Source organism: Delphinapterus leucas, chromosome 14, assembly GCF_059928025.1.
Source record: "Delphinapterus leucas isolate spDelLeu-1000000601 "Yukka" chromosome 14, BTC_Dleu_Yukka2, whole genome shotgun sequence".
Lineage (NCBI taxonomy): Eukaryota > Metazoa > Chordata > Mammalia > Artiodactyla > Monodontidae > Delphinapterus > Delphinapterus leucas.
The window spans coordinates 81,385,079-81,412,686 of NC_143142.1; the positions used below are offsets into that span (position 1 = coordinate 81,385,079).

The following is a 27,608-nucleotide window of genomic DNA, read 5'->3' on the forward strand; positions in this document are numbered from 1 at the left end:
CACAAAGAACAGTTCTTTTTTCAGAAAAAGCAACCTTCAAAATCGTGGCAGATATGCTTATTGTTTAGGAACTAGGTTTTTAAGTGCTGACTAATTTTTTTTCTAACACAAAATAGCCATAGGTTTGCTTTTTGCTGTTTTGCAAATTCCACAAACATTGAATTCATTGCATCTTTAAGTTCTGCAGCACCAATCTTTGCAAGGCCTGAGCCACTCTATGTAAATTATATAAAAAATACTCAGGCTGATAAAAAGGAATTAACTATGAATCATTGCTGATTTTACAAATTTTATCAGCATTTTTATTGGCAATTTGATTTATATTTAACCATTTTATTAATAAAATTTAGAATAAAATTAAACTACTAAATACCTCTTTTTTTTTAAGAAAAATGTTGCAGTTGTTGACCTAAAATAGACTGTCAGATATTTTTCCAGAGATCATTATTAAAAGTAAAATTTACCAGAAATAATTTAAAACATTTAGATAGGTTTTTTTTAATAGGCAAATATATAATCTGTCAAAATTATCTCCTTCAGCCTCACACTATGTTGAAAAACACTGTGCTAAAAGCTGTGAGAAATTTAAAGATTCCTAAGACATCGCAATCCCTCAAGGGGCATACAAATTAGTTGAGAATTTAAAACATGTCACATGGAAAGATTACAAGAAGCAATGCCCAAAGTCAAATAGGCATCTACCCAAGGCACCAATGCCAACTCTATCTATACTTTTATACTGTGAGATTAATTTTTCATGATTAATTATTCTGGGAATTTTGCCTGCCCCTGTCTTCTTATGGCTAAAATTTCTAATCACTGTTTTCTCATGAGCATCCCATAGGTTAAGGGAAAGCAGAAGTTTGCTTATTAAATATTTCACTTATTATTTTTGTCTTAAGGAAACAGTAAGGAGATTATAGAGCAATTCATTGTATAGCGGGACTCTCACCAAATACTGGAGTAGGGAAGCTGATACCTACTGTGCAGTCTACGATAATGTTTGAGAATTCTCTGTGAATTTATTTTTGTAATTTAACCTCTAACAGTTGTTATCATAGATATTGTCAAACTGATTCTGAGTCTTTTGAAGTGTATCATTTGAATATTTTGGATATTTTTGTCTCATTGAGAGGATACTAACATGATAAATTAAGGCTATGAACTCCAGGTCTGTTTCCAAGTTGATGTACGTGGTTTGAGAATTTTTCTGAGGTTGACAGGCTTTCTGTGTACCATCATTGTTACCTAATAATATGATACCATAAGCAATTGCCTAGAAATTTTGCACTCTCTTGGGCCATTCTACAAGTGATTTCTTTCATTCAGTGATTCACAAACCCCGTCCCTGTTGTGTGCAGAGGAAAAGCACATCCCATCTCCTACAGTGGCTCATTAAAAAAAAAATTTCCCTCCATGAATCTGTGTAGACCAACCCAATGGGACCTCAGTTCTTCAGACTTTCTCATAATCAATATTTTTTGCTTTTCTTCCCTGGGACATTTAACAATAATTATAGTTTTATGCCCATAGGATTCAATAGAAATCCACATACCTTTCAGAGAAGTTTGCTCCGAGAAGAAACTGCCCACAGAAAATTCCCTATTCCCAGTTAAATGACATTTCCCCTTTATTGCTAAAATTATACCAAATTTTATAAAGTATAAAATATTTTCTCTTAGGTTTGGTTTAGGTTTCAAGTACTTGATACTTAGATTCCTATTTATTTGTACATAATCCATACAAAAACAGCCAACTATTTGATTAATGAAACTCAAAGTTGCACTAAAAATCTAACACATTTTCACAAATCTTAAGTGTCAATGTTAAAATAAATTAGCTAATTATGCTTAGAGCAGTAATTATTTTAAAACAACTCTTAAATTGTCTTATTTTGATAACAAAAATAATGTGAATTCATGTAGAAATTTTGGAAAATACAGAAAATATCACAAACGTTAAAAGGAATGTTTTATAAAATCATTACATTTTCTTCTGAAAATGATTTTAATGGATGCATTATAATGCATCCAGAGTAATGCATTTAACTGAAGCCCAATAAGTGATATTTAGGTTATCTTTAGCACATACCTGATTATTACTTTTGCAATCACTGAGTCAAAATTTGGGCCCATTTTCATTATTAGCATTGCCAAGTTGTCTCTAAAAAAGTATTATCAATTTACTTTCATTAGCAATGGACAACTCACATAAATCCTGACTATCTAGACATAATTCTGGGTTTCTCCCTTCTTTAAACTCATCTGTTCGTCTATTCGTGTCATAATACCACCTGGTTTTAATATTGTGCCTTTACTGTATTTTAACTCATAGAGGATTGCAGAGTATTTCTTTTCCAGGTCTTCTTGGTTCTTTTATCACACTCATTGGCAGCTAACTTTTCATATTATTGTTCATATTATTGTATTATGATATTGTATCATATCATTATGATCCCCTTGATGTGGGTGATATTAAATTTGTGAATTAATTTAGAGATTGGCTGTAATACATCATTGATAACTGTTCACACTATTCAGGTCTTTTTTCCCCTTTAAAGAAGTTTCTTTATTTTCTTCATAAACTTCCTATGAATTTCCTATTCAGTCTATTCTTAGATATTTCATATCTTTTTTGGCTATATTTTGGAAATTATAGTTCCTCTCAGGTCAGTTCTGGACTATAAGAGATGCTATGGTTTGTATATATTTATTTTCTAACATATAATCAGATTGGCCCTAATATGTTTTCATGTTATTCAGTTAATAATCTTGTGGTTCACTTGTTTATAATCTTATGCAAAGAATAGTGATTTTTGTCCCCATATTTTTAATATTTGTAACTTTTAAGTATGTTAAAATATTTACTTGGCCAAATTTTAAATGGCTTCACTAAAAAGTAGGGCTGAAAATGGGCATCCTAGGTTTTTCCCTGATCTTATAGGCAAAGTGTAATGTTTTAACAAACATGATAATGATGATGATGGTGATATGATGATTGATTATGGAGACTTTGAGTCTGAATATCCTGCTCTTTCTAATTTACTGAATTTTTATTTTTTGGAATACATTTAAAACATTTAATCAAATACTGTTGGGCTTATATTAATACAGTTTAGGATTTTTTCCACACATTTTATATTTGGCAGAATAAATTAAATAACCTTATAGTAATAACATTTCTGCCATTCTAGAGTAAGCACTTCTTTGTCATGTTTTACTATTCATTTTAATTTACCAGTGAATTCAATTCGCTACTATTTTAGTTTGGATTTATCAATTTATACTTAGTTTGCTTCCATATACAGTTGAAAAAGCTCATTTTTATTTGAAGATTTGTTGAATAGCTTAGAAAATGTAGTTTATCATCACGTTAACAGTCAGATTTACACACGATGTGACAGTACATAAGATGCTATTTATAGCAACCCTTTAATGTACTTGATTACTTTTGTTTTAATTAATTAATTTATTTATTTTTGGCTGCTTTGGGTCTTTGTTGCTGCGCAAGGACTTTCTCTGGTTGCCGCGAGTGGGGGCTACTCTTCGTTGCGGTGCGCAGGCTTCTCATTGTTGTGGCTTCCCTTGTTGCGGAGCACGGGCTCTAGGTGCACGGGCTTCAGTAGTTGTAGAACACGGGCTCAGTAGTTGTGGCTCGCGGGCTCTAGAGCGCAGGCTCAGTAGTCGTGGCACACGGGCTTTGTTGCTCCGCGGCATGAGGGAGCTTCCCGGACCAGGGCTCGAACCCATGTTCCCTGCATTGGCAGGTGGATTCTTAACCACTCTGCCACCAGGGAAGCCCCCTTGATTACTTTTTGAAAAGGAGAGTTATGATTTGATTTTATATAAATTAACAAATTAATGTGACATGATTTTCTTTAGGCTCTTATAATTAGCTTTTGGAACTTTTTTTCGGCCTTTGGAGCTTATAATTGCTTTGGATGGAAATACAGGTGCAGTTAAAGTCTTTAAAATAATGTAAAATTCAACATGGACATTGAGGGAGGGAGGGGAAGGGAAGAGATGAAAGGAATGAACGAAGTTTATAATAACGGTAAAGTGCAATTACCACAAAACTTATCCATTTATATGGTAATGCTAACCTCTGTGCTGGTAAATAATAATAATAATCACAACCAACTTAGAATCTCAGAGAGTAACCAAAACAAAAGATTATTTCTTGTTCACTCCACGCTCAGTGTGGAGGTCAGGTCTTTTTCCCATATTCACTCAGGGGCCCTCTGAGAAGGAGCCATCTCAATATATTCTTCAGCGCTCCCTGCAGCAGACACCTGCCCCTGAACCATGCTGACAGAGTATTAGACCAGGACAGTCAGGTGCCCAGACTAACTGCAAGGCACGGTAGGAAATTTAGTGAGCATTGCAACTTTTATCTTAGGTAGAGAAAGAATAAAGAGAAAATAAGGAAGAGACATGGAGAACAGAGGAAAACAAGGCTGCCCCAGAAGTCAAAGGGAAAAGACCCTTTAAGAAGGACCAAGGCCATCATCAAGCTCTGCTACATGGATTAGAACACGGATAGATAACTACCCAGGGTCTTGGCTATCTGTAACATTTTAGTGATCTGAGTGAGACTTGTTTTGATGGAGACAGTAAACCCTGATTAATGTTGATTGAGAATAGAATTAGAGGTAAGACAATGGTAGCAGTGAATATATATTTTCTAGGAGTTTTGTTGTAATATGGATGGGAAAACCAGGATGATGCTTGGAAGGGCATTTTGATACTTTAAAATATTTAATGATATAAAGATCTTAGTATAATTAAATGTATCAAATATATTTATGTATCCTTGAATATTTAAAGGTGTTAAAGATATTATATATGTCAAGGGGATTCGTCTACTGAGATATGAAAAAAATGATGTTGCAGGTGAGAAGAGGGTTGTGGTGAGAAGTGAAGTCCTTGGAAAGACCCTAAGGAGTAGGTGGAGAGGTTGGTCTTAAATAGCAAAGTACATGTTTCTTCCTTTGTCACAGGAGAGAAGACAGAAGGTGAAGATGTAGGTAGAGGTTGGATTTGGGTGCAGAAAGATGAGATACTTCTTGTATGTTTCTGTTCTTCTGTGATGTTTCCAGTTAGGTGATTAGTGAGATTGAGGCTGAAGGAAAGTGGAGATTTCACGAGAAAACGTCTTAGAAATTGGGGAAGTGAATTTACCAGTAATGTGCAGCGTTCATTACGGTTGATTTGACATTTGGCCCAACAAATGGTGAGAAAGACTCAGGAAAAGAATCTTGTTTACAAGGGAGAAGTTTTATTGAACTGATTTGCACTTTTGCTGGTTAAGAATTGATATGAAGGCAACAGGGAAGTAAAGAAAAAAGTATAGATTATTGACAAATGGTTTGGAGGTCTTGGTACATCCAGAGAACTGCTGACATGGAAATACTGGAATAGTTGAACTCAACAGTTAGGACCGGTTGACCAGAGAGATTTGAAATCAAGATTTATTATGACTAAGCCATTAACTCATTAAGAAAACAAGCATCTTTTAGTGCCTATAATAACTATTTCTGTGTTATGTGAAAGAACTTGGCAACAAAAGAACTAGACAGTGAAAGAACACATGAGAACCTTGGCCTCATGAAACTTGCTGTTTCATTAGTGTATTAAGGAACCAATACGGAGACTTCTGAGATTATATCATAACATATTCCTCCTGACCAGGAGATGAGAAAGTGACATTTAAGCTGGAGCTCTAGAAGAAGTAGGATCTAGAATCATTTAGAAAAATTAGTGGGGATATCAGAACTTTTCAAACAGAAAGGAGATTCCTTTGAGGATGAAAAACAAAGTCAGTGAGCTAGAGGTAATGTGGTGTGAGATATCATCATTATCTGTTGGTAAGATTGTAACCTACTCTAGAGAAAACTTCTTGCAAAATTTTCTCTGGTTGAAACATATGATGCTTAACTGCTATAGTCCAATATCTCAAAAATGTTGTCCTCGTTCATCGCCAACAGTGTAAGAAAACATTAAGTCCAGTATATGGGTAATTTAATTTATGATGTATCAGAATTAGTACATATGTGTGTGTGTATGTATGTATATGGTAACTTGAAGAATTACACACACAATACACGTGTATGTATCTAAACGCATTAGTCGTGATGTTTTCTTCTTTCTACTATAACCAGACACATTCCCTTGGACTGTGTATCCCTCTTAAAAGACAACAGATGTATCTAAGTCTCTTCTCCATCTGCATCTCAATGCAATTTTTATTTTCTAGTACACTTAAACATTTTTACTTTTAGTAAAAGCTAGGTAGTTATATTTTAATTTTATATGGATACGACTGGCAAATAAGTTCCTTTTTTTTTGGTTACAGGGCCAATTTTCTTTCCTTGTATTTTAGTCATTAGAATATGTTATCTTCTAGATTACAATTTCTTTCCATAAGAAATAGACAGTGTCTTGAGAATAGTACCAATGAATAACATTTTTTAAATGACTAAGAACCTAGTGAAAAATCACAGTAATGTATCTTATATATGTCTATTTTCTTTCAAAATTGTACATAACTATTCTATAGAAAGTTTAGAATGTATTCATGTCTTTTCTAGTTAGCATCACAAACCACAAAGATTTGCACCATAAATAAAACATAGTTTTTAAAATAAGTGCTTTTATCATCTGTTTGTGTCTAGATTATTCAATTTCCATTTTTAGTATTTTTTCCTTATAATTGGAAGTATTCATTAATTTGAGAGGAACTCTAAAGGGTGATTGTTATTTTTGAGTATAATTTAATTAGGGTGAATATATAAATTCTTTCAGACACTTAGTAGATCATTCTCTCACTCCCATAGTCTTTATCTACGTGCCAAAGTGAAGTGGACATTTGGCAAGTGACCAGTTAATTTGATCAATGCAGATGCCAAACAGTATTATGCAGGGGAAAATGCCATTTGGCAGCTAAAGTCAAGTCTTAATGGACCAAATGGTTTGATGCAACTGCAGGGATAGTTTATCCCTAACCTTAGATGAACTGACCCTATAAAATTCACAGAAAATGGGGGTAGCTGGACATTTGAACACAAGCGTTTTCAACTTTTCTTATTTTACAAGCCTGTGACCAGATGGACTGGATCCATCTCAACTACATATGCAACAATATGCATATTTTTCTCAACTATGCGTGAAACTCATAATAACCAAGTCCTCTTCTTTCATGATTTGAAGTGAAAAGTCTGAAAAAAAAAATTTGTTATGATGTATCACCTTACATACTCAATTACCAGATGTTTACTAGAGGCTAACATTTATTATTGATAAGAGGAAACTTGTTCACTGGTTTTTTTAGGCTTAAAATAAGCATGATTTCATATTTACAAGTTGAAGTTAATTTAACAAAATGCTAGATAATTAGTCGTCTGATTTTTGGATGATACGAAACTGATCTTGTACAATTATTAACTGGGGAATAATTACAGCTGTATTTTTGAAGGAGGGAAAATTATTCTGAATAATAACGGTCATAATCAAATCAAAATGAATTCCAATTATATTGATTTTATAGCATTTCAAGAAAATTTTCCACATAAAGGAATTTAGAAGAAAATTGCCTTCTTGTATAACAGAATTGCATTTTTCATTGCCTTACTTTTGCATCTGTAAGTGCATTTGTGCCTTTGGAAGAAATATACCATTTTCATGGTGGAAGAAACTCTTTCTTGCAATTGTGTTAGACCGTGTTAGTATCTGTGTAACACTTGGGCTTATACAGACTGAAATAACCACTAATATATTTCACTTACTTAAAAATTATGGACAAAATTCCATTGAAATTATAAATATTGAGTCTATTGACAATATAGGTAGTTGAAAAAGTATTTTCAGAGCATGTATATTTAAGATATGCCATATAAACAGAGCAGATAAAGCAGTATCTAGAGCCCAGAATGCTTTGTATAATGTTTAGTATAGGACCTTTTAACCCTGTTCAATTTTGTATGTAAAGGGTTATATTTAAACTTTGTTACAGAAGCTTTGCATGAGTGATTTTTATTGAATAGCTATAGCATGAAAATATAAAAAAAGAGTATACAAACAATGTCTGTGGCCTAATTTTCAATTATGAACTTGGGAGGATAAAGTTGCAAAAAAAAAGAAAAATCAAAACCATTTGTAGAATCACTTTTTCCCTCCTGAGACTTAGGCCTGTTCATAAGATGATAAGAACATGTACAAATAAAGGTAGGGATGGCAGATGTTAAAGTCTCTTAAATTCCTGTTTTTAGCATCAAAATTTAAAAAGAGCAAATGAGATGATAGCAACTACCAGTGACACAAGTAAATTTAACATGAATAACAGGAGTTAGAATAAGTTCCATGTGTAGGAAAGTCACTCGGATTTTCTCCAACTGTGTTTATAGCAACCATTCCCAACCCTGACACAGCGCTCACCGTACTCTATTTTCATGTATTTTAACTCATCTCATTTTTCTAGTAGAATGTGAGCTCCCTTGGCCAGGGATGTGTTACACATGTAACATAGGGCTCACTACATTTTCAGAAGTTATCAACTGGCTCTCTGTGAGCCACCCAAATGTTCCAGGTTCTGGGCAACTGGCACTTACTATTTGTGTCAACAGGCAGCACCCAGGTTCCAATTGCCAGACACGGCTAAGTAGAGCAGGAGGAAGGGCCGTCCCTTGACTGGAGGACACATCCAAACAGTGTTTCTAGCTCTGGAGGTTTTCCTTGACGTGTGGGACCCATGCTTTTTTTTCTGTTGTGAATCCAACCTTTCCAACTTGCTGTTTCCCCGAGAAACTCCATTCCTTAACCCACGCAATACCACATTGTTGAATTCATGACTCATGACGGCAACCACAAAGGGACCCACTTTGTACAAGAGGCAACCCTTGGAAATTAGGTATGGGGATACTTACTTTTAGTTTTAGATGAACTAACTTATTTGTTTTCCTAATTTGATTTTAACGTTTTACCTAACTTTGGCTTCTAATGCTTCTCTTTTGTAAACACCAACACAACGAGAGGAGAGAAGCAATTCAGTTATTCCACACTGAAGGATTTATTTGTGTGCCTTAATTTATCACTCATTAAACTGGTTTATATTTCCAGACTCCCTATGAGATCACCTTAATGTGCCAATTAACGTTAACCTATAGGGTAGTTTTGATAATTTCATATAGGTAACAGATAATGATTTCTGCATATAGAGGCGATCTGGAGGATTAAATGTTAATAAATGCTATGAATAGGTGTTTAATTCCTGAGTTCTGAGACAATCTGAGGTTGTGAATAAAATATGCTCGATCTTTCTCAGATCAAATTGGAAAACTGAGTTAGCTTTGGGGTTCTAGATCTAAGTTTGGTTATTTCAACAGAAAGTAAAAGGCCCACTCAATCTGTACACCTGTGATCTCTCATCTTGTTCCCAAAGCAAATGCTCTGTCGAAAATGATGGTCCACTTGTATTCCAGGAAATAGGAATTTTTTTAGAGGTTAATATTTATTTAGAGGTTAATATTTTAGAGGTTAATATTTATTTAATAACAAGTCATACAATATTTTTAGGGATGCAATAGCAAAAAAACCCTTTTCAATCTTTTCTACATCGACAGTTCATCTTTCAACTTGATATACTCCTTTTGAAACATCATCCACATGTCATATTATACATTGCAGGCACTGAAAAAGATACAGAAATGAGTTAAGAGGAAACCACTTCCTTCTTACAACATGCACTTTGTATCTCTGAGGGCGTGTCCAGTAGATGGAAAACGCTCTGTTAAATCCCCTCCGTTTGTAGACCTCAGGGTCGAAGCTTCTGCGTTTCTGCAGTTTGGCATCAGACCAGGCGGTGGGCAGTGAGGATGGGATCTTCTGCTCCCTCCTCCCTACGTTGCTTTCCCCACCACCACCCCCGCCCGGACTAGATAGGCTTCCTTCTACTTCTCAGGGCTGGAAGAGAGGACAGAGGAGGGAGCAGTCCTATGAACTGGAGTGGTTTCAGGCACGATGCTCCAGGCCAGCCCCTTCTGCCGCAGTGCCTCTTCAGTCAGCCCCTGACCTACCATCACCCTGAGCTTTCCCACAGTCCACTCCATGCGGGATTCTTCTGTTGGTGTCATCTCGCCCAACCGACTGGTCCTTTAAAGTGGGGGACTTTTTTTTTTTAATGATGCAAATTCAGCTCCTCTCTGCAGGGGCCACTCAGACTCACCCCCAAACATTTATGCCTTCCTGTTCCAAGAAATTCTGAAAGCACAGGCAATTGCAAGGGAAGCACCACCTCCCTGCTCTATAGCAACAGGCTGCTTATACTTTTTCTAGTATGAATGAGGAATCAGTCTGTCCTCCAAACACCAGGTGACACTTTTAAGGTTTTTCTCTGGAAAAACTGATGTGTCTTCATGTGGGGCAGGTAACTCCATTCCAGTTCCCAGGACAGAGGAGAGAAACTGCCCCCGGGCTCAGATAACAGGCCTTCCCAGGGTCTCCCTGTCCACCTATGATCCGCCCTTTACACACCCTCCAGGTGGGCAGGGCCTAGTGGGTGCAGGACCAGGTTTCTACCACACTTTTATTTTTCTTGTCATTTGTTTTAGAAGGAGAGGAGTTCAGTGTTGAGGTCTTACGTAAAACTGGACAAAAGTAAAAACCCTATTTCATGTATGTCTTGTTACTGTGTGTTTGTGTGGTGCATACATACATACATACATAATTGCAGTCATGTACATAAAATTGTGCCTGTGCTTTGTTATTCCACATTATATAGCCTCATTATTGTTGCATCATCAAAATTCTTCCCACATAATTTAAGGGCTTATAATATCACCGTATAAGGATTAATTATAATTTATTCAGTAAGGGTCCGATCATATAGATTACTTTTTAACATATTATTGTTAGATATAATGCAGAGTGACTATTTTTGAACATAAAACTTTCATTCATATGTATATTCATATATATATATACACATATATGTATACATATATATATATATATAGTATTTTCCTAGAATAATTTTCTTGTTATAAAATCTAGGACAGAGTTAAGAACTGATGATATATTTTCATAAATTATCTTAATGTCATGAAAATTTACATTTTCCTTCAGTGGTATATGAGTGTATTTCTTACCATTTCTATATTGATATCCTTATTAATATTTTTTCATTTCTTGGATTATTGTATTTCCTCTTCTGAGAATTTTTTCTATCTTTATCTTAATCTCTGGATTATTTCCTATTAATTTTTATGAACACTCACTGTGGTTTTATTTCTACTGGCCTTTCTGATCACTTCCTTTTTCTCGCCTTTATTGACCCTTCTGCTCTTTCTTTTCCACGAATGGAAGTAGGAATTGTTTGGCTATTGGGTCTGTCAAACTCAACACACAAGTCTATGTATATTATTTAAATTATTTATTTCCCTAGAATTATGAGCAAAAGCAATACCCTTATCTGTCAGGAGAGTTTGCTCTATGCAGAACCACTTTCATGTAAAAGGGCTGCACAGAGGACCTGGAGAAACCCTGATTTATCAAATGAAATGAAATATTTTCCACAGAAAAGTATTTTCTCTGAACATTTGTAGCTTTGTACAATTACAGGGCTCTTCTCAGTGTGGGTAGAGAGAAGGTTGGAAAGTTTGGTTATAAAGCATTACTTAGCTAAGTGTGCATGGCTTTAAGAAAAAAACTGTGTGGGAGTGATGCATTCCCCACTGAGTGTGAGTCAGTGCTCTCTCTCTCTATTCCCCCCATGGGAGCCTGGAAAATAGAAAAAGAACTTCTGATTCCATCTACAATTTTGGTGACTAACAATTCAGGGTTTAACTTAATATTTGTATGTTTTCTGGAGACAAAGGATGCTGTATGAGTACTAAATTGTACTTGCAACTTATGGTTAGGGTTAATAGCCGTATTTGCAATTCTTTAGAAATCTTTAAATATCACACAGAGTCAGGATATGTATTATAAAAACTATTTTAATGTATTGCCAACTATTACAAAACTTTATTATGTGTAGATTGAATTGGTGATGAATGCTTGCTGTTAAAAGGAAATGAGTGTAAAGAGACTCTTCCTTTTCCTGTGCACAGTACAATCCAGCCTGCATACAATCTAGAATCATAAACACATTTTGTTGTTTGCTTCACCAATCAGTAAGACATATTGTAAGTATATTCATTTATTCATACATTCATTTATCATTTGTTGAGCACCTTCAGTGTCCAGGCACTATTTAACACACTACAGATAATTGATGAACTATACAGTTAAAAGAAAAAGACCAAAAAAAGCTCTGTCCCTGTGACCCTGATGGTGTATCTGAGAGACAGACATCTTTTTGTAAAATGAGTCAATTTAAAAATGACTAAAAGCCTAGTAACCTTTGTTATGCACTGAAACTGCCAGTGAATTAGTCAATCAAAATGTTTTTTAAGCATGTCAATTGGTGTAACCTAATATTATTGTGCTAGACTATTAGTAAGGATAAAGCGCTACAACAAACTCCGGATCTCTGCAGCTGATGCAAGTTTATTTTTTGCTCATTTCTTAATCCAGTGAAGCCAGGAGGCTCTCCTTGGTGTTTCTTCTCCATGTGGTGACTCAGGGATCTGTAACTGTCAGCTTTTAGCTTCGTCATCTTGTAGCCCTTCAGTTCTAGGTACTTAGGTAAGGAAGTGGGACATCATGGAAGTTCCCATGGGATATCTCCTTGCTAGAGCTAGAAGAGCTATAAGCCAGTTCCTTCCACATTCCATCAGGCGGACTTTAGTCTCAGTGTCCCATTGAAAGGCAAGCTTAACAAAACTACTCCTATTTATTAATCTGATATAAATACCAATTCATTTCCAATTTTGTATATTTTCAAGGTGTTCTTTTTAAAATTTTCTTTAGGCTGGCTCATAGTTTTTCTATACTATTCTGCTTGTTTACCAATAGACCAATTCTTCATCAATTCATTTTTTTGTACTTAATAGATTATTTTTATCCTTAATAATTCATTCCTTCAATTTTCCTCAGATAATATTGGTATGCTTTATCCAACAGTTTGAATTGATTGCTTGCCATATACAAAGATATATATATCTTTATATATATCTTTTTGTAGTTAAATTGAGATCGTATCTTTTCTGCTAGCAACAGCTTTATCTCTCTAAAGTTTGCATTGTATATTCATTATTTCCAAAATTTTACAATTAGAGCTCCAGTTTTCTATGGACCTGACAACTAATTAATTTTCACATTTCCACATAACTCTAAATTGTTTCTACTCTACAGATATAGGTGCATTAAATATATATTGACTAGTAGGATAAAGCAATCTTAAGTAAATGCACAAAGAGGTATAAATTTCAACATGCAATAAAGACTATAAAGGAAATGAACAGGTATCTGAATGATAATTAAAAATAATACTGTGAATCATTATTCACATTTGAGTAATCAAGAAAGCATCTCACAGGAAATCCTATTTAAACTGGGACCTGAATGTAAATTAGGAGCCACATGAGTGTAGAGTTGCAAAAGCTCTTTGTAGGCGAAAGGAAAAGCATGTCCGAATACTTTGAGACAGGAAAGGATTTGATGAATTCAAAGAACTCTAGAAAGATAACTTCGTAGAGAACATCCTGAGTTCTTTCATCAAGAATATGTGGATGGAAAATCCTGCCTCTGCCTAAAACTAAAATTGATTTTGGGGCTTCCCTGGTGGCGCAGTGGTTGAGAGTCCGCCTGCCGATGCAGGTTCGTGCGGGAACACGGGTTCGTGCCCCGGTCCGGGAAGATCCCACATGCCGCGGAGCGGCTGGGCCTGTGAGCCATGGCCGCTAAGCCTGCGCGTCCGGAGCCTGTGCTCTGCAACGGGAGAGGCCACAACAGTGAGAGGCCTGCGTACCGCCAAAAAAAAAAAAAAAAAAAAAATTGATTTTGCCCTGCCTCTCGCATATTAGTTTAGCTGGGCTTAGAATTCTAGGTTACTCAGCAACTGAAGACATTACTGTATTTAATAAGGCTTCTTGTTGTTGCTGATTATAAGTTTACTATTAGTTCCTCTCTTTATACGTTTTTATTTCCCACAATCCGTCTGTGCTGTAATAATATCCCTTGACCTTTGTTGTTTCTCAGTTTGTTTACAACATGTCTGATTTTTTACTATATATTTTTATTCTGCTCAATATTTTGTGCAATTTTTTTGCATTTTTTTCCCAAAAACATAACATTGAGAGGTTGCCTTATCAACACAAAGGCAAAGTTTCACTTGGAGAAAACCACCTTTATCCTTGCTTGTTCCCTTCCTACTTCCTTCCCAGCAAGATTCAGCAGATATTTCGGGATTATAATACCTCAAGCTTAAGGACAAAGACCACGTATGAGCTAAGGCTGACAAAACAGAAAGATAAAAAGAACCCAGTCCGTGGTGGCATTTGCTGAGATGCTCTATCTACTCTGGATTACTGACACTTCACCTTATTATTGCATTTGATAACTAACTAACTAAACTATCCTAGCCAGTTTTTCTACCTATCCTGTTACGTTTAATTAATGTATCACAAATGACTTACACATATTTTGTCTTTTGAAGGTTACAATTCTATGAAATTGCTATTGTATGCATTTTACAGATGAGGAAAGTAGGACTTAATTTAAAGTTAATGAAGCTTTTTTATATTTTCTAAAAAACTTGAATATTATTGGGAATATTGACATAACTGATTATATGAGAGATTAGTAGATGCTCAACAAACTTTTTTTTGGTCAATTGCTTATGTATCTATGGTACTGAATAAGCACAAATGGCATTGAATAAACCCAAACTCCAATGTGTGATATTCAGTCTATGGGCCTCACACACACATACACACACACACACACAATATAAGTGCCACAATGTAGCCACAATATTGTGGCTTTGCACCCTTTTTGCACATTTCTTTCTTAGTAAAGTTTCCATCATCTATTTTCCATCCATGGTGTTTGTACTATGATATTTAATTCTATAGGATAGATCTCCCCAGGTGACAGCCATGGGACATGATGTTGGCGTTTGTGCTACCTGGGTAGCATATTCTGAGACAGATATCAAAATGTAGGAAGTTTATTAGGGAGTACAACACCCATGGGGAAAGAGGCCAGAGAGCAAAGGGCAGAGGGAGAAGTAGGACTGGGGAGAAGTGATAATAGTAATACCTCTGGATACCTCTGAAGCTGGCATAGATCTTTGGAGCTGTCCCAAATTGAGGTGAGAAGAGCAGTTCCTTCATACTTTTAAAATGACCAGGCTGCCCCAGGAAGGGGGTGTGGAGTTAGAAATGAGCCTGTTTTTTGTTTTTTTGGTTTTTAAAAATATCTATTTGGTCATGCAGGGTCTTAGTTGCAGCAGGTGGGCTCCTTAGTTGTGGTATGCGAACTCTTAGTTGCAGCATACGTGTGGGATCTAGTTCCCTGACTAGGGATCAAACCCGGGCCCTCTGCATTGGGAGTGCGGAGTCTTATCCACTGCACCACCAGGGAAGTCCCAGGAAGGAGGCTCCTTATAGCCAAGGGGAAAGGGCTGTGATCAGACATTTCCAGCACCCGGTGAAATACATCCTCTCATCCTGCAGGAGAACCTGGAGGGCACAGGACAGCATCCCCTCACAACATGTCCTCCCTGCTTATCATCCACCTTTCATAAACAGTTTCCTATCTTATTAGCTCATTGGATTATCTCTTAGTATTTTTCACAGTGGGAAAATTTTCTTGTTTAATTGTCTTTAATCTATTACCTCTACTAGGTTTTAAGTCTGTGAGGTTAAAAATTGTGTCTGCCTTGTTTGCTTTTATAAAAAGAATGTAGAAGCCAGTCTACATGGCACGTGGTAGACACTCAGTAAACGCTCCTTGAATCACTGATAATGTGTCAAGTCTACAATGAGCACTAAAATACTCTATACTTAACATATAAGATATTAAATGAACCCTCTGAAGTTGCCACTTAAGACCACAAAAATGTTCTCATTTTAAAGCTATTATCTGACACCAAGTATCATAAATGTTTATGAATAACACTGAATTCTGTAGAAATATACGTTCCTTTGATTTCTGTATTTCTTGAGGTCAGAATTGAAGATATAGAGACTGACATTTATCCTTATAAGTAGGTGGTACAAGATATTTTTCGAATGCACTTAATTTGGATGCGCTTGTGAGTTCTTTATTCAAGTAGATGGATTTGATTGTAATAACCACCCAATGTGCCTGAGTCAACTTTTGAGAAGAGGAAATCTGCCCTTGTTGATAGCATTATTACTCACAGCTGGAGTCTAACAAGGCTATCAACAGACCATGAGCTAGTTATTTCCAATTTTACGTGTTTCTCTTTATTAAATATAGTTGACTCATACTGAGAATTTCAGGTTCTCTATATAACAGTACAGTATTGTTATGCGTTTCTGAAATTACAGATGCCAAAATTTCTAATTTTCTGTGGATTTTTAAAAAATTGAACAAATAACATATATAATAACAACTTTAATACTTTAAAATTTTCTGTATGTCATTTTGTTTTTCCTTCAAATTGATGCATATAAACTTATCTGATTCATTTTTAACCAGCGTTTCATTATGTCCTTTAAAATTATAAGAAAATGTATTTTAGTTCTGGCAGCTTGACACAATCAAAATCAGTTAAGCTTCAGCACTTCACGTATCGGCTACAATATTAATTCTAGGTAGAAAGCAATATTCTTACAAGAGCATAAACTAATGCATGATTTCATAAGCCATATACAGAATTTAAAACCTATCAAATTCTTCACATCACTAGAAACAGAGTCAATCTATTTGAGGAACTAATGTTATTCTATCAGAAATATCCATATACAAACACACTGTATATGCTTATTTTCTATATCGATTCAACATTACTATTCATATCAACTTATAAAAGGATTGTGAATTATATTTACTGTTCAGTTTTATAGCTTTGGATTTATAGAGGATTGCATACTGACAAATACTCTCTAGTACTGTATATTTTTATATGTTTAATTTCTATTCAGATTTTTCTCTGCCAAAATAAAATATATCACATCATGGTTTTATGCATTTCTACCATTAAAAATATATTAGAATAAGCTTGCTCTAAAAATCCATATGGATCTTTATTATTGACTTATTCTCTTTTTATATGCAAATTATTAACTCTAAATGAACATCTATTTGGATGCCTTCCAACTGGAGGTCTGTAAGTAAGCTACAGGGGAAATTGAGATTTCAGATAAAAGCATCAAACAAAACATATACAGGGGATTATGGTTTGTGATCCTAAGTGCCTTTACTCTAACGTGCATTCAAAGAAAGAACTGGGGGTGGGGGGAATCTCATCACAAGAATAACAAAAAAAATGAGTCTATAGTAGCAAATGTCATAGCTTTGAGAATTAAGGAAGAAATCCATCTCTCTCCTGAAAGTAAAATTGGGGTGTTGATGAACTAATGGATTAAAATGTCAAAGAACCTGTGAAGTCTTAGAAGATAAGGCCTGCTAACAAGGTTAAAGCCAGCCGGGATATTGTTTTGAAACAATGAAAAAAGGAGGAGTAATTTACAGCTAGTTTGGCCATAAGCAATGTGTATAGCCTCTCAGAGACTGAATGGGGAAAATAGAAAAGACAAGAGAGACAAGGTATGTGAAGAGTTCAGTGATAGTAGGTACTTGGCTAATACTAATCTCTTTCCCCTAAACTGATTTTTTTTTAAATATCCTTACTAATGAAATAATTTTTTTTCTCCTATGTTGAAATCTACTTTTCATCTTTTTAGAATAGAAAGTAAAAGGTATCCTATGAACATAAATAAAATACATTTGGCTATAGATACAGTTTGATATATTTTCTCGTAACGAAATGTGCCCAAGGCCAGGCCAGGTCTGCGGACCTCAGTTGTAAGCATGATTCTCCTATTGGCCCAGACTGTTGTACCAGTACCTCCAGGCATACATCTTCCTTGTATATTTTTAAGTGCTTAAAAATCCTAGATCACCTCCTCCCACCCAAGGAGACGTCTCATATTTCATTGCTCGGTTAGGTTCCATCTACCTTCCTAAAACATTTACTGCCAAGAGTAAAGTTTACTACAGTTGGCATATACTAGTGGTCCTCAGACTTTATGTTGAATTATAAACATCTGGAGGGCTTGTTAAACCCAAGGTTGCAGGGCCTCAACTCCTGAGCTTCTGATTCAGTAGTTCTTGGATGGAGTTCTCAGGGTATGTTGATGCTGCAGGCTTGGGGACCACTCACAGAGAACAGACGTTGGCTAACATATATCCACCTCCTGGGCCTGAGAATAAGGTGGCCTTCCCTGAGCAAATGGCCATGCAGTAGAGCATGAATGCTAGAGGTCTGCCTACAAGGATGAGACATGCTTGGGGTGGAATTGGTACTGACAAACAGCAATGATTTTCCTTCCCTCCTCCCTCCCTCCCTCCCTTTTCTCCTCCCTCCCTCCCTCTCTCCCTTCCTATATGCACATCTCAAAGGTTCTTTTTGTTTACTTAGCTCCATTTAAACCAATCTAAGTGAATTGTACAAGCCTAAAGTCAAAGCATTGACTATCTGAGAAATAATTTTACTAAATCACAAAGGGTTTTTTTTTGTTTTTTTTTTTAGCGGTACGCGGGCCTCTCACTGCTGTGGCCTCTCCCTCTCAGCAGCCATGGCTCACGGGCCCAGCCGGTCTGCGGCATGTGGGATCTGCCCGGACCAGGGCACGAACCCATATCCCCTGCATCGGCAGGCGGACTCTCAACCACTGTGCCACCAGGGAAGCCCCACAAAGGTTTTTTAGGTAGTTGCATAATTCCTGAGGAAAAGCCATCATTTTACAGATTTGCTATTACTCTTCCATTAAGCTCTGCATTACTTTTGTGGCAAATTCTTTGTTTGCCAGATCAAGAAAATCTTTCATTAAATGCTCCATTGTCATTCCAAATAATAGAATTGTGTTCCCTACTGCATATCTTTCTGTGAAAGCATAAGGTATATAATTTGGCATTGGAAAATTGTACTCTGAAGAAAGGAGAAATCTGTTTGCATTTTAAATGTGGTTTGTGATGTAATTTGATAGAACACTGCCATGAAGCCATAAACTGTGAGGCAAGGGAAGGGACCATGAGCCTGTCCCATCAACAGGGGTCTAGCTGCCTGTCCAAGTTTGCCTGTTCCCAGCTGCCCTTCGGCACTGCTCAGGTTTAAATACCAATGGTTGTGATTCTGACTCTTATGGGGGCCAGGGTTTTCAGAACAGCAGCAAGATTCCAGGAATCTCTCAGTTATTTGATAGATTGCCATGGAGGTGTGGTGGGTGGCTGGTGGGCGTGGGAGCCTTTTCCTCCTCCTGGCTTCCTGAGAGCGGTCAGCAATTTCTCCCAGGTCCTGCGCTCTAGTCCACACCCTCTTCTCACATCTGCAGGACATTTACCTGTTTGGTTGGAGTTGTGTTTCATATAGACCAGGAGGCTACCAGTAATCAATGGTGTCATATCAAAATTCACTTTAGGGCTTCCCTGGTGGCGCAGTGGTTAAGAATCCGCCTGTCAATGCAGGAGACAAGGGTTCGATCCCTGGTCCGGGAAGATCCCACATGCCGTGGAGCAACTAAGCCTGTGCGCCACAACTACTGAGCCTGTGCCCTAGAGCCTTCGAGCCACAGCTACTGAAGCCCACACACCTAGAGCCCATGCTCTGCAACAACAGAAGCCACTGCAATGAGAAGCCGCGCAGAGCAACAAAGACCCAACGCAGCCATAAATAAATAAATAAATTTATTAAAAAAAAAATTCAGCTTTTTTTTTTAGGCTTCACACTGTTTTGCATTTTGCTTTACTTAATAGAATATTGAGAGATATCATTATACAAAAGGCTGCCATATTATATTTTAAGCATTAAAAAGCTTAATGGCTTTTTATTTAATCAGCTCCATATGATGATATTATGACGATCTTCATTTCCAATCATTCACTATTAACATAAAAATAATGCTGTGCTACATGTCCACATGCATACAGCATTTCACACAACTGTGTGTGTATCTGTAGGACACAGTCCTGGAAGTAGAATGGCTGGGTTGGAGTTTTAATGCATTTTTCATGTTAAATAGTTTTGTCAACATTTTTCCATGAATGAATCTCAGTTTCTTCACATTTTACCAACAGATTATTTTATCACACATAATCTTGCCAGTCTGAAGACATGAGGAGTGGCATCTTGATGTGTTTCTTTTCATTATACTTTTATTTTTGATAATTGTAGATTTATATGCAGCTGTAAGAAATCTGAGGCGAATTAATGTAACCTGTCAATTCATGTCTGTAGAATGTTGATTATAACAAGATTGACTGGTGATCCAGTCACTTCATGGTGGATTTGCTCTGGATTTTCCCCAGGGTCAGCCCCGTCAGGTCTCTGAGCCAGATTCACGTGGTTTCAGGAGGGTGCCATTCACGGCATGAGTACAGCAGCACAAAACCTTTTTGTTTTTGAGAAAAATAATTAAAAACAGATAGTCTGCTTACTTTTAATACTTAGGCTGATTTAGCAGATGACCAGTTCTTCTTGTACTTATTTTTATTATGTTTTATTCTTCATTTATGGAGATGAGATTCCTCTTTTGGAAAGCATACATAAAAACTAAATTTGCACAACATGAAAAATAGGTCATTCCCTCAAGCACGTAAAGAGTTGCACTGTATTTTAGCCACACAGAAATACACCTTCCACCTATAGTTATATGCGAATCATAATATGTAATTGCAGAAATGTAGAGTTCCAGATGCCTAATCTGAATTCTTCCTAAAGTGCTTTTCTATTTTTTCCAAACAAGTTGCCATTCTTCTGACTTTATCAGAGTAAACTATAAGTAATGGAATCCCTGTTTTCTTTTAAAAGGAACTGTTGGACCTTCAACATGCCTACCATAAACTAAGCAGGCAGCACCAGGCAAAGACGGCAGAAATGACCCACGTCAACAACCTCATGGATCAAAATGAGGCCGAAGTGAAGAAACTGAGATTTCAAGTAGAAGAACTAAAATGGGGACTCAACCAAAAGGAAAATAAGGTATCTTATAAGTGGAACATATGTCACATAGATTCAAAATTGCATTTCATAGCATAGAAAAAGCATTTTCTTTATTAGCATATGGCATTGCTTGAGGTAAAAACTTCACATTTTTAAAAATTAAAATCAAAAAAAGTGTAAGTGTAAGGAGAGGAAACTATTATTGTAAACAACATGCTCATTTTTGTAGTGTTAGTAGTGCATTTTTTACGTGTGCCCTATCGCTTCAGGTATGTTTTAGCTTGGTCGTGTGGGGAGGCATGGTACCATAGGTATCATTAAAACTTGGTGTTGGGCTTCCCTGGCGGCGCAGGGGTTGAGAGTCCGCCTGCCGATGCAGGGGACACGGGTTCGTGCCCCGGTCCGGGAAGATCCCACATGCCGCGGAGCGGCTGGGCCCGTGAGCCATGGCCGCTGAGCCTGCGCGTCCGGAGCCTGTGCTCCGCAATGGGAGAGGCCACAACAGTGAAAGGCCCGCGCACCGCAAAAAACAAAAAAAACAAAAAAAACAACTTGGTGTTTTAAGTTTTAAGCTTTAATTCTATATATTATAGAAACATGATGTATGTTGTGATTACATGTTATGATATATACATTCTCCCCAGCGCTCTCTGATGTTTAAAGAATGTAGGCATCTTGTTTTGTTGTGAAAGGTCAACTTGCTAATGGTTTATGGCATGTTTAAGAATGGGATACCTTGACAGTACACCTGCAACAGGGAGGTGTGATTTCAGCTGCAGTTGCAGACAACAAAGAGATTTTTCTTGAAAGAAGTGGTCTCCACTGTCAATGTGATAGCGTCTGCCACCCCATGGCGGCAAGTACTTCAGATGGGGTTCCAGGCACGGCATCTGCTTCTAGCGGACAACTTTTGAGGCAAAAATAATTACTTCCCTGGTTAGAGAGACTGTTTGCAGATAATGCCAAACAGTTGGAAATTTAAAAAAGAAAACGGAATTGTTTTTCCAAGGGGTAATTCAGTAACAGAACACAGTCCACATTTTAAGATTTAATTTTTCATCAAAACTACTCCAGTCAAGCACACCAGATTTTCTAATCTAATAACATCACATGAAAATAGAATGATTGGACCAGTGAGGCTCATACATCATCCCTGATCTTACTAGGGCTGACTTGTCCGTGGGCATTTCATCCTTGATGTCTCTTTTTATGAAGACATATATGTAGTTTTTAATGGTGTACGTGGGTAGTGAGGCTGGACTGTGGAAGAGTAATTCAGGAGAGGAATGTAGAGTGGTTTTGGGTTTTTATTTTCATCATAGCCATTATTCTTGTGAATAGTTTTGATATAAAAGCATTTGTTGCAAGTGGTGGTAAATAACCTTTGGGTTTGCCAATACAGGCTTTAAGAAATTGCTTGGGACTGAGTCATCAGCAAGGAAATTGTGATAATACACAGTTTTCCAGGGCTAATGAAGTACTAGTTCCCAAAAATCTGATACAGCCATCTAATCATGTAATTTTAAAAACGGCTGTGGTTTTAAGAAGGATTCTGTTCGTTGCCCCTCCCTGTAGGAGAATCATTCTTCTCACATCATCAACATCAGGCTTGGCACATGTGACATTTGCTTTGCCTGACGAGCAGAAGCTCCGCGTGCCACTTACCATCAGGGGCTTTATGAGCCCAAACAGGGCTCTGCTGTGCCTCTTTTCCCATGTGTCTTTTCTGCCTTGTCTCATGTCATGAGGCCAGCAGGTGCAAAGTAGACATCATCCTCTCAGCGGGAATTCTGAAGTGGAAAGGATATGGAGCAGAGCTTTGCTGACCAAATGGATCCACATGGGTAAAAAAAAATCAATATTTGTTGTGATAAGCCACTGACATTTTGGATTTGTTTGTTGCTATAGGAAAACTTAGCTAAAGCTGACTGGTATGGTCAGCTTATATTACATTGACTCCAGTGCCAGAAGTAGGTGGTGAGAAAACTTATTGGAGGTTAGAATGATGGCAACGCATTTTATGGAGTCCTGAAAGGTTTGGTACATTATATCCTCTAATACCTTGGAAAGCTGATGATGGACAGAATCAGCTGTGGTTTTTAGATGAATAGGTATGTAGCTAGTATTTCTTGTTTGCTATTGGTGTGTTTGACTAGTGCCTAAAAGAGAGATGAACTCAGAAAAGACTTGTCGAATTTTCAAAAAGATATGTAAGATAATACAGAAATTTAAGTAGTTCTGTGACTGCCAGGGTCTGATTTTCATTTGCAAATGGTAATACATAAAACTGAGGATGGCTTTGAACAACGAACATCAATTAAGCAAGAACATCAATTAAGCTTAGGCAAGAACCAATTCAACAGTGTGGCCTTCAAGCCTGTTGCTAAAAGCTCTTAATTAATGTCATTTTGTATAAATCCTTGAAGCTGAACAAAATGGCACAGGGAGAAGAGAATGAGATTGTGCTTCTCTCAGAACATCCCACAGATTCAAGGCAACTGCAGGTAGCTCAGAGACAATAGAATGTCTCCCAGAGAACTGCAGATGGGACAACTGACCTGTGGTATTTGCTGGAATCAAAAGAAAAAAGGACTTGTTTTTGTGAAAGATACGCTGGCAAATGAGCTTCCAGCCTGGGATAAAATAGACTGATTTATCAGGATTTGAAAGAACTCTTCATTCCTCCAAACTTCTCGGACAAGGAGCTGGCTGGGCATGCTGTCCACACCTGAGAAGGAGTAACGTCCAGAGCCATATTCAAATAAGGACATGGTGAATAATGCAAAAGAACCACCTAGAGAACAAAGACCATGGAGAACTACAGACTAGGCAGCTATTATCAGGGAGGAGAACCCAGGCCGGATAAAGGAGCATTCCCCATGAGCAGAACAGGAGCTCCTTGAAACATCTGAAAAGTTAGATTTCATAAATATTTTCGATTTTCTTTTCTACATGGAAGTTTTTATTGCAGTTTTCCTGTCCTAGTTTCACTATAGTATATTGGGTGGGTGAGGGAGGAGAGTATAAATTACTTGACTTTTGAGTACGTAGATTCTGGAGCAAGAGAAGGTGTATTGAGATCTGACATAGATATGAGATCTTTGACTTTGAGATCAAGGTTGTGATTGGAAGGTTGCTTGGGTAATTTCTCTTGGAGAAAGGGTGAAAATTTTTGAATGCTGAAGGAAGGAAAACAAACATTTGTGACCAGGAAGATGGGCTGTGTTGTATTGTATGTGAGAGCAGGAATGAGTGAAAGGGTATGTGTGTGTATTTTAATCCCCATCTGTGGGAGGAATATAGTTCCCAAGCATAAATGGTGGGCATGGTCCTGTGAGGTCTTTGGCGAGTGGAATTTGTGCAGATTTGAAATAGAACCTTTGGAACTATAATTCCATATGGATAAGTATTTGGACATATTTCATATCTGAAGCTTAAAAATAGATGCATTGAAATATATGTTCAAAACGTAAAATAGTTCAGTGTTCTGCACCTCTCCATCCAATCAGTTGATCACCGGAGAGGACTGATCCAAAGCACGATCAACTCATATGGGTATTGTAATCTGGATTATTTAATTGCAGTTGTCAGTCTTCAGTTTTTCTTTGATTAAAGGTCATACGCTTTCTGGTGGCTGGGAATGAAAATATTTCTCATGGAAATAAGATTTTGCATTAGATAGCAGTCAACATTACTATAATTTGACTTATCATAGAGAAGCAAAGGAAATTCTGTTAGTTTCACTGCTGAGTTTTTTAATTTCATAGTAACAAATTCTTCAAATTGCAATTAGTTGAAATTAATGTTTAATTGGAACTGTCAAATACAAAGTTCCCAACTCCCACAAGTCAACAAATTTTAATTAAATGAAAATGAGATATTAATCCTCTATACTGAAAAGAGAAATGGACACTTGGGGGCCCTTAAGAGAAAACCCAGGGTCTGATTAAAGAAATGAGCAAATTAAAAAATTCATTTTGGATGAGTTGCTTTTCTTTAAACAAACTTACTAAAAAAAAAATTCTAAATTGATGTGTATTTGTTAGAAGTCAAACATTCTTTTCTCATCATTTCATTGAAGCCATTATGTGATGGCAAATTTTAATTGAGACTTCATTATTGAATTGCAGAACTAATTACATATATATCCACATTAAGATACCAAAATAACTTACCACTTTAATAAATATGGTGGGAAAAACAGTCTAATGAATAATATAATGATGCAATAACCAAAGTTGGTAGAGACAGGACAGATAGTACCTAAGAAGCAAGGAGTATAATATAAACAATTACTAAGACACATGGGTGCTCCACACTGTACTAGTATCAAGAAGACTGAAGGACTGAATGAGATAAGGCTTGCCAAGGAATATTTTAAATTTTGTAAAACAATATCATATCATATAAAGAAGGAAAAATTTTTTAAAAATCAACCATCATAACACCATCGTATCATATTACTTCAGTGTATATTAACTTCTAATGCCTAGGCAATTTTATGCAGAATTGCAGTCATCATTTGAAATAATATACTCTGCTTTACCAGTTACCATAATCAGTTTTCCTGCTGCTATGTAGTTTTCATACTTGGTATTTTAAGGGGTGGGATAATATTTATTTCCTTGGATATAAATTTATTTAATCAACCAAGCCTCCTTTACTGAAGGTTGTTTGGATTTTTTTCTCAACATAACTGTACCATGACTACTTTCATGTACAGTTGACCCTTGAACAACATGGGTTTGAACTCTGTGGGTCCACTTAATACGAAGATTTTTTGATAGTAAATACTACTTTCTACCCAGTTCGTGGTTGGTTGAATCCGCACACATGTAGGGCCAACTCTAAGTTATAGGATGATTAACTTCTAAGCTGTTCAAATTCAACTGTACAGACCTTTTTCCCCATTGGAAAAAAAAGTTTTCCAAGTGGAATTATTGGGCTTAAAGGATATGAATATAATATGACTCTTGATATATTCAGAATTACTAATTTTCTTTGCTTCTCAGCGATAGGTCAAATTGTGGAAACGTTGGCTATTATGCAAAATCTTAACTGCATCTTAACTGATGCAAAAGTAAGTTAAATCTCAAATGATTTGTTTATAAAGCTAAGAGTTTAATCACTCAGTTTGCTGAGTTGTTAATTGGATTTACTCTCAATTTCAGTTTCTTCTTTTTGTTAAATTCTTTTCCCTTACTGTAGCTCAATACTTACTCTTATTTTCTCTATTTATATTTTAGTAATAGATTCTAATAGTAAGAGGACTTTAAAAATACTTAGTGACTATGTTGTGTTAAAAAGAGATGTAAATCAGGGCTCAAGTAGTTCTTAGCCCCTAGATGCCTACAATTCACAAACCAAGCAGCAGAGGGTGAGAGTTAGCCTATAGTAATTGACAAATAAAAGTCCTATGGTGAGGGAAGAAGAATCACCTGACTTTTAGATGACATTCCTGCTTTCAGAAATTCGTGGATTTTTTTCATAAAACTGAAATTTGATATAAGTGCTCAGCACAATTGTAAGTCAAATATAGCTATAGATAAAATATATTCCCAGTGTAAAGGTCAAAGTCTAATATGATTTTCTAATCTGTCTGTGCAATAAATACCTTTTGGAGTATTTTTTTTTTTAGATATTTAAAAAAAATTTTTATTTTATATTGGAGTATAGTTGAATAACAATGTTGTGTTAGTTTCCGGTGTACAGCAAAGTGATTCAGTTATACATATACATGTATCTATTCTTTTTCAAATTCTTTTCCCATTTAGGTTATTACAGAATATTGCGTAGAGTTCCCTATGAGAAACAGTAGGTCCTTGTTGGTTATCTATTTTAAATACAGTGGTGTGTATATGTCAATCCCAAACCCCCAATTTATCCCTCCCCCCAACCTTTCCCCTTTGGTAACCATAAGTTTGTTTTCTGAGGCTGTGAATCTGTTTCTGTTTTGTAAATAAGTTCATTTGCATACTTTTTTTAGATTCTGCATATATTTGTCTTTGTCGGTCTGACTTCACTTAGTATGATAATTTCTAGGTCCATACATGTTGCTGCCAATGGCATTATTTCATTCTTTTTAATGGCTGAGTAATATTCCAGTGTATAAATATACCACATCTTCTTTATCCATTCATCTGTCAATGGACACTTAGGTCTTCCATGTCTTGGCTATTGTAAATAGCACTGCAGTAAACATTGGGGTGCATGTATTCTTTTGAACAATGTTTTTTCTCTGGTTATATGCCCAGGAGTGGGATTGCTGGATCATATGGTGACTCTATTCTTAGTTTTTTAAGGAACCTCCATACTGTTCTCCATAGTGGTTGTACCAATTTACATTCCCACCAACTGTGTAGGAGGGTTCCCTTTTCTCCACACCCTCTCCAGCACTTATTGTTTATAGACTTTGATGATGGCCATTCTGACTGGTGTGAGGTGATACCTCATTGTAGTTTTGATTAGCATTTCTCTAATAATTAGTGATGTTGAGGATCTTTTCATGTGCCTTTTGGCCATCTCTATGTCTTTGGAGA

At 36.4% G+C, this 27,608-nt stretch overlaps 1 protein-coding gene across 1 annotated transcript in view; it reads left to right on the forward strand.

Moving 5' to 3' along the window:
* Window positions 1–27,608, forward strand: part of CCDC102B (coiled-coil domain containing 102B) — a 196,347-nt gene that overhangs the window by 134,348 nt on the left and 34,391 nt on the right. The window contains exon 6 of the mRNA XM_022584305.2: window positions 20,938–21,108. Coding sequence (XP_022440013.2) covers window positions 20,938–21,108 — 171 coding nt within the window. The remainder of the gene's footprint in view (window positions 1–20,937; window positions 21,109–27,608) is intronic.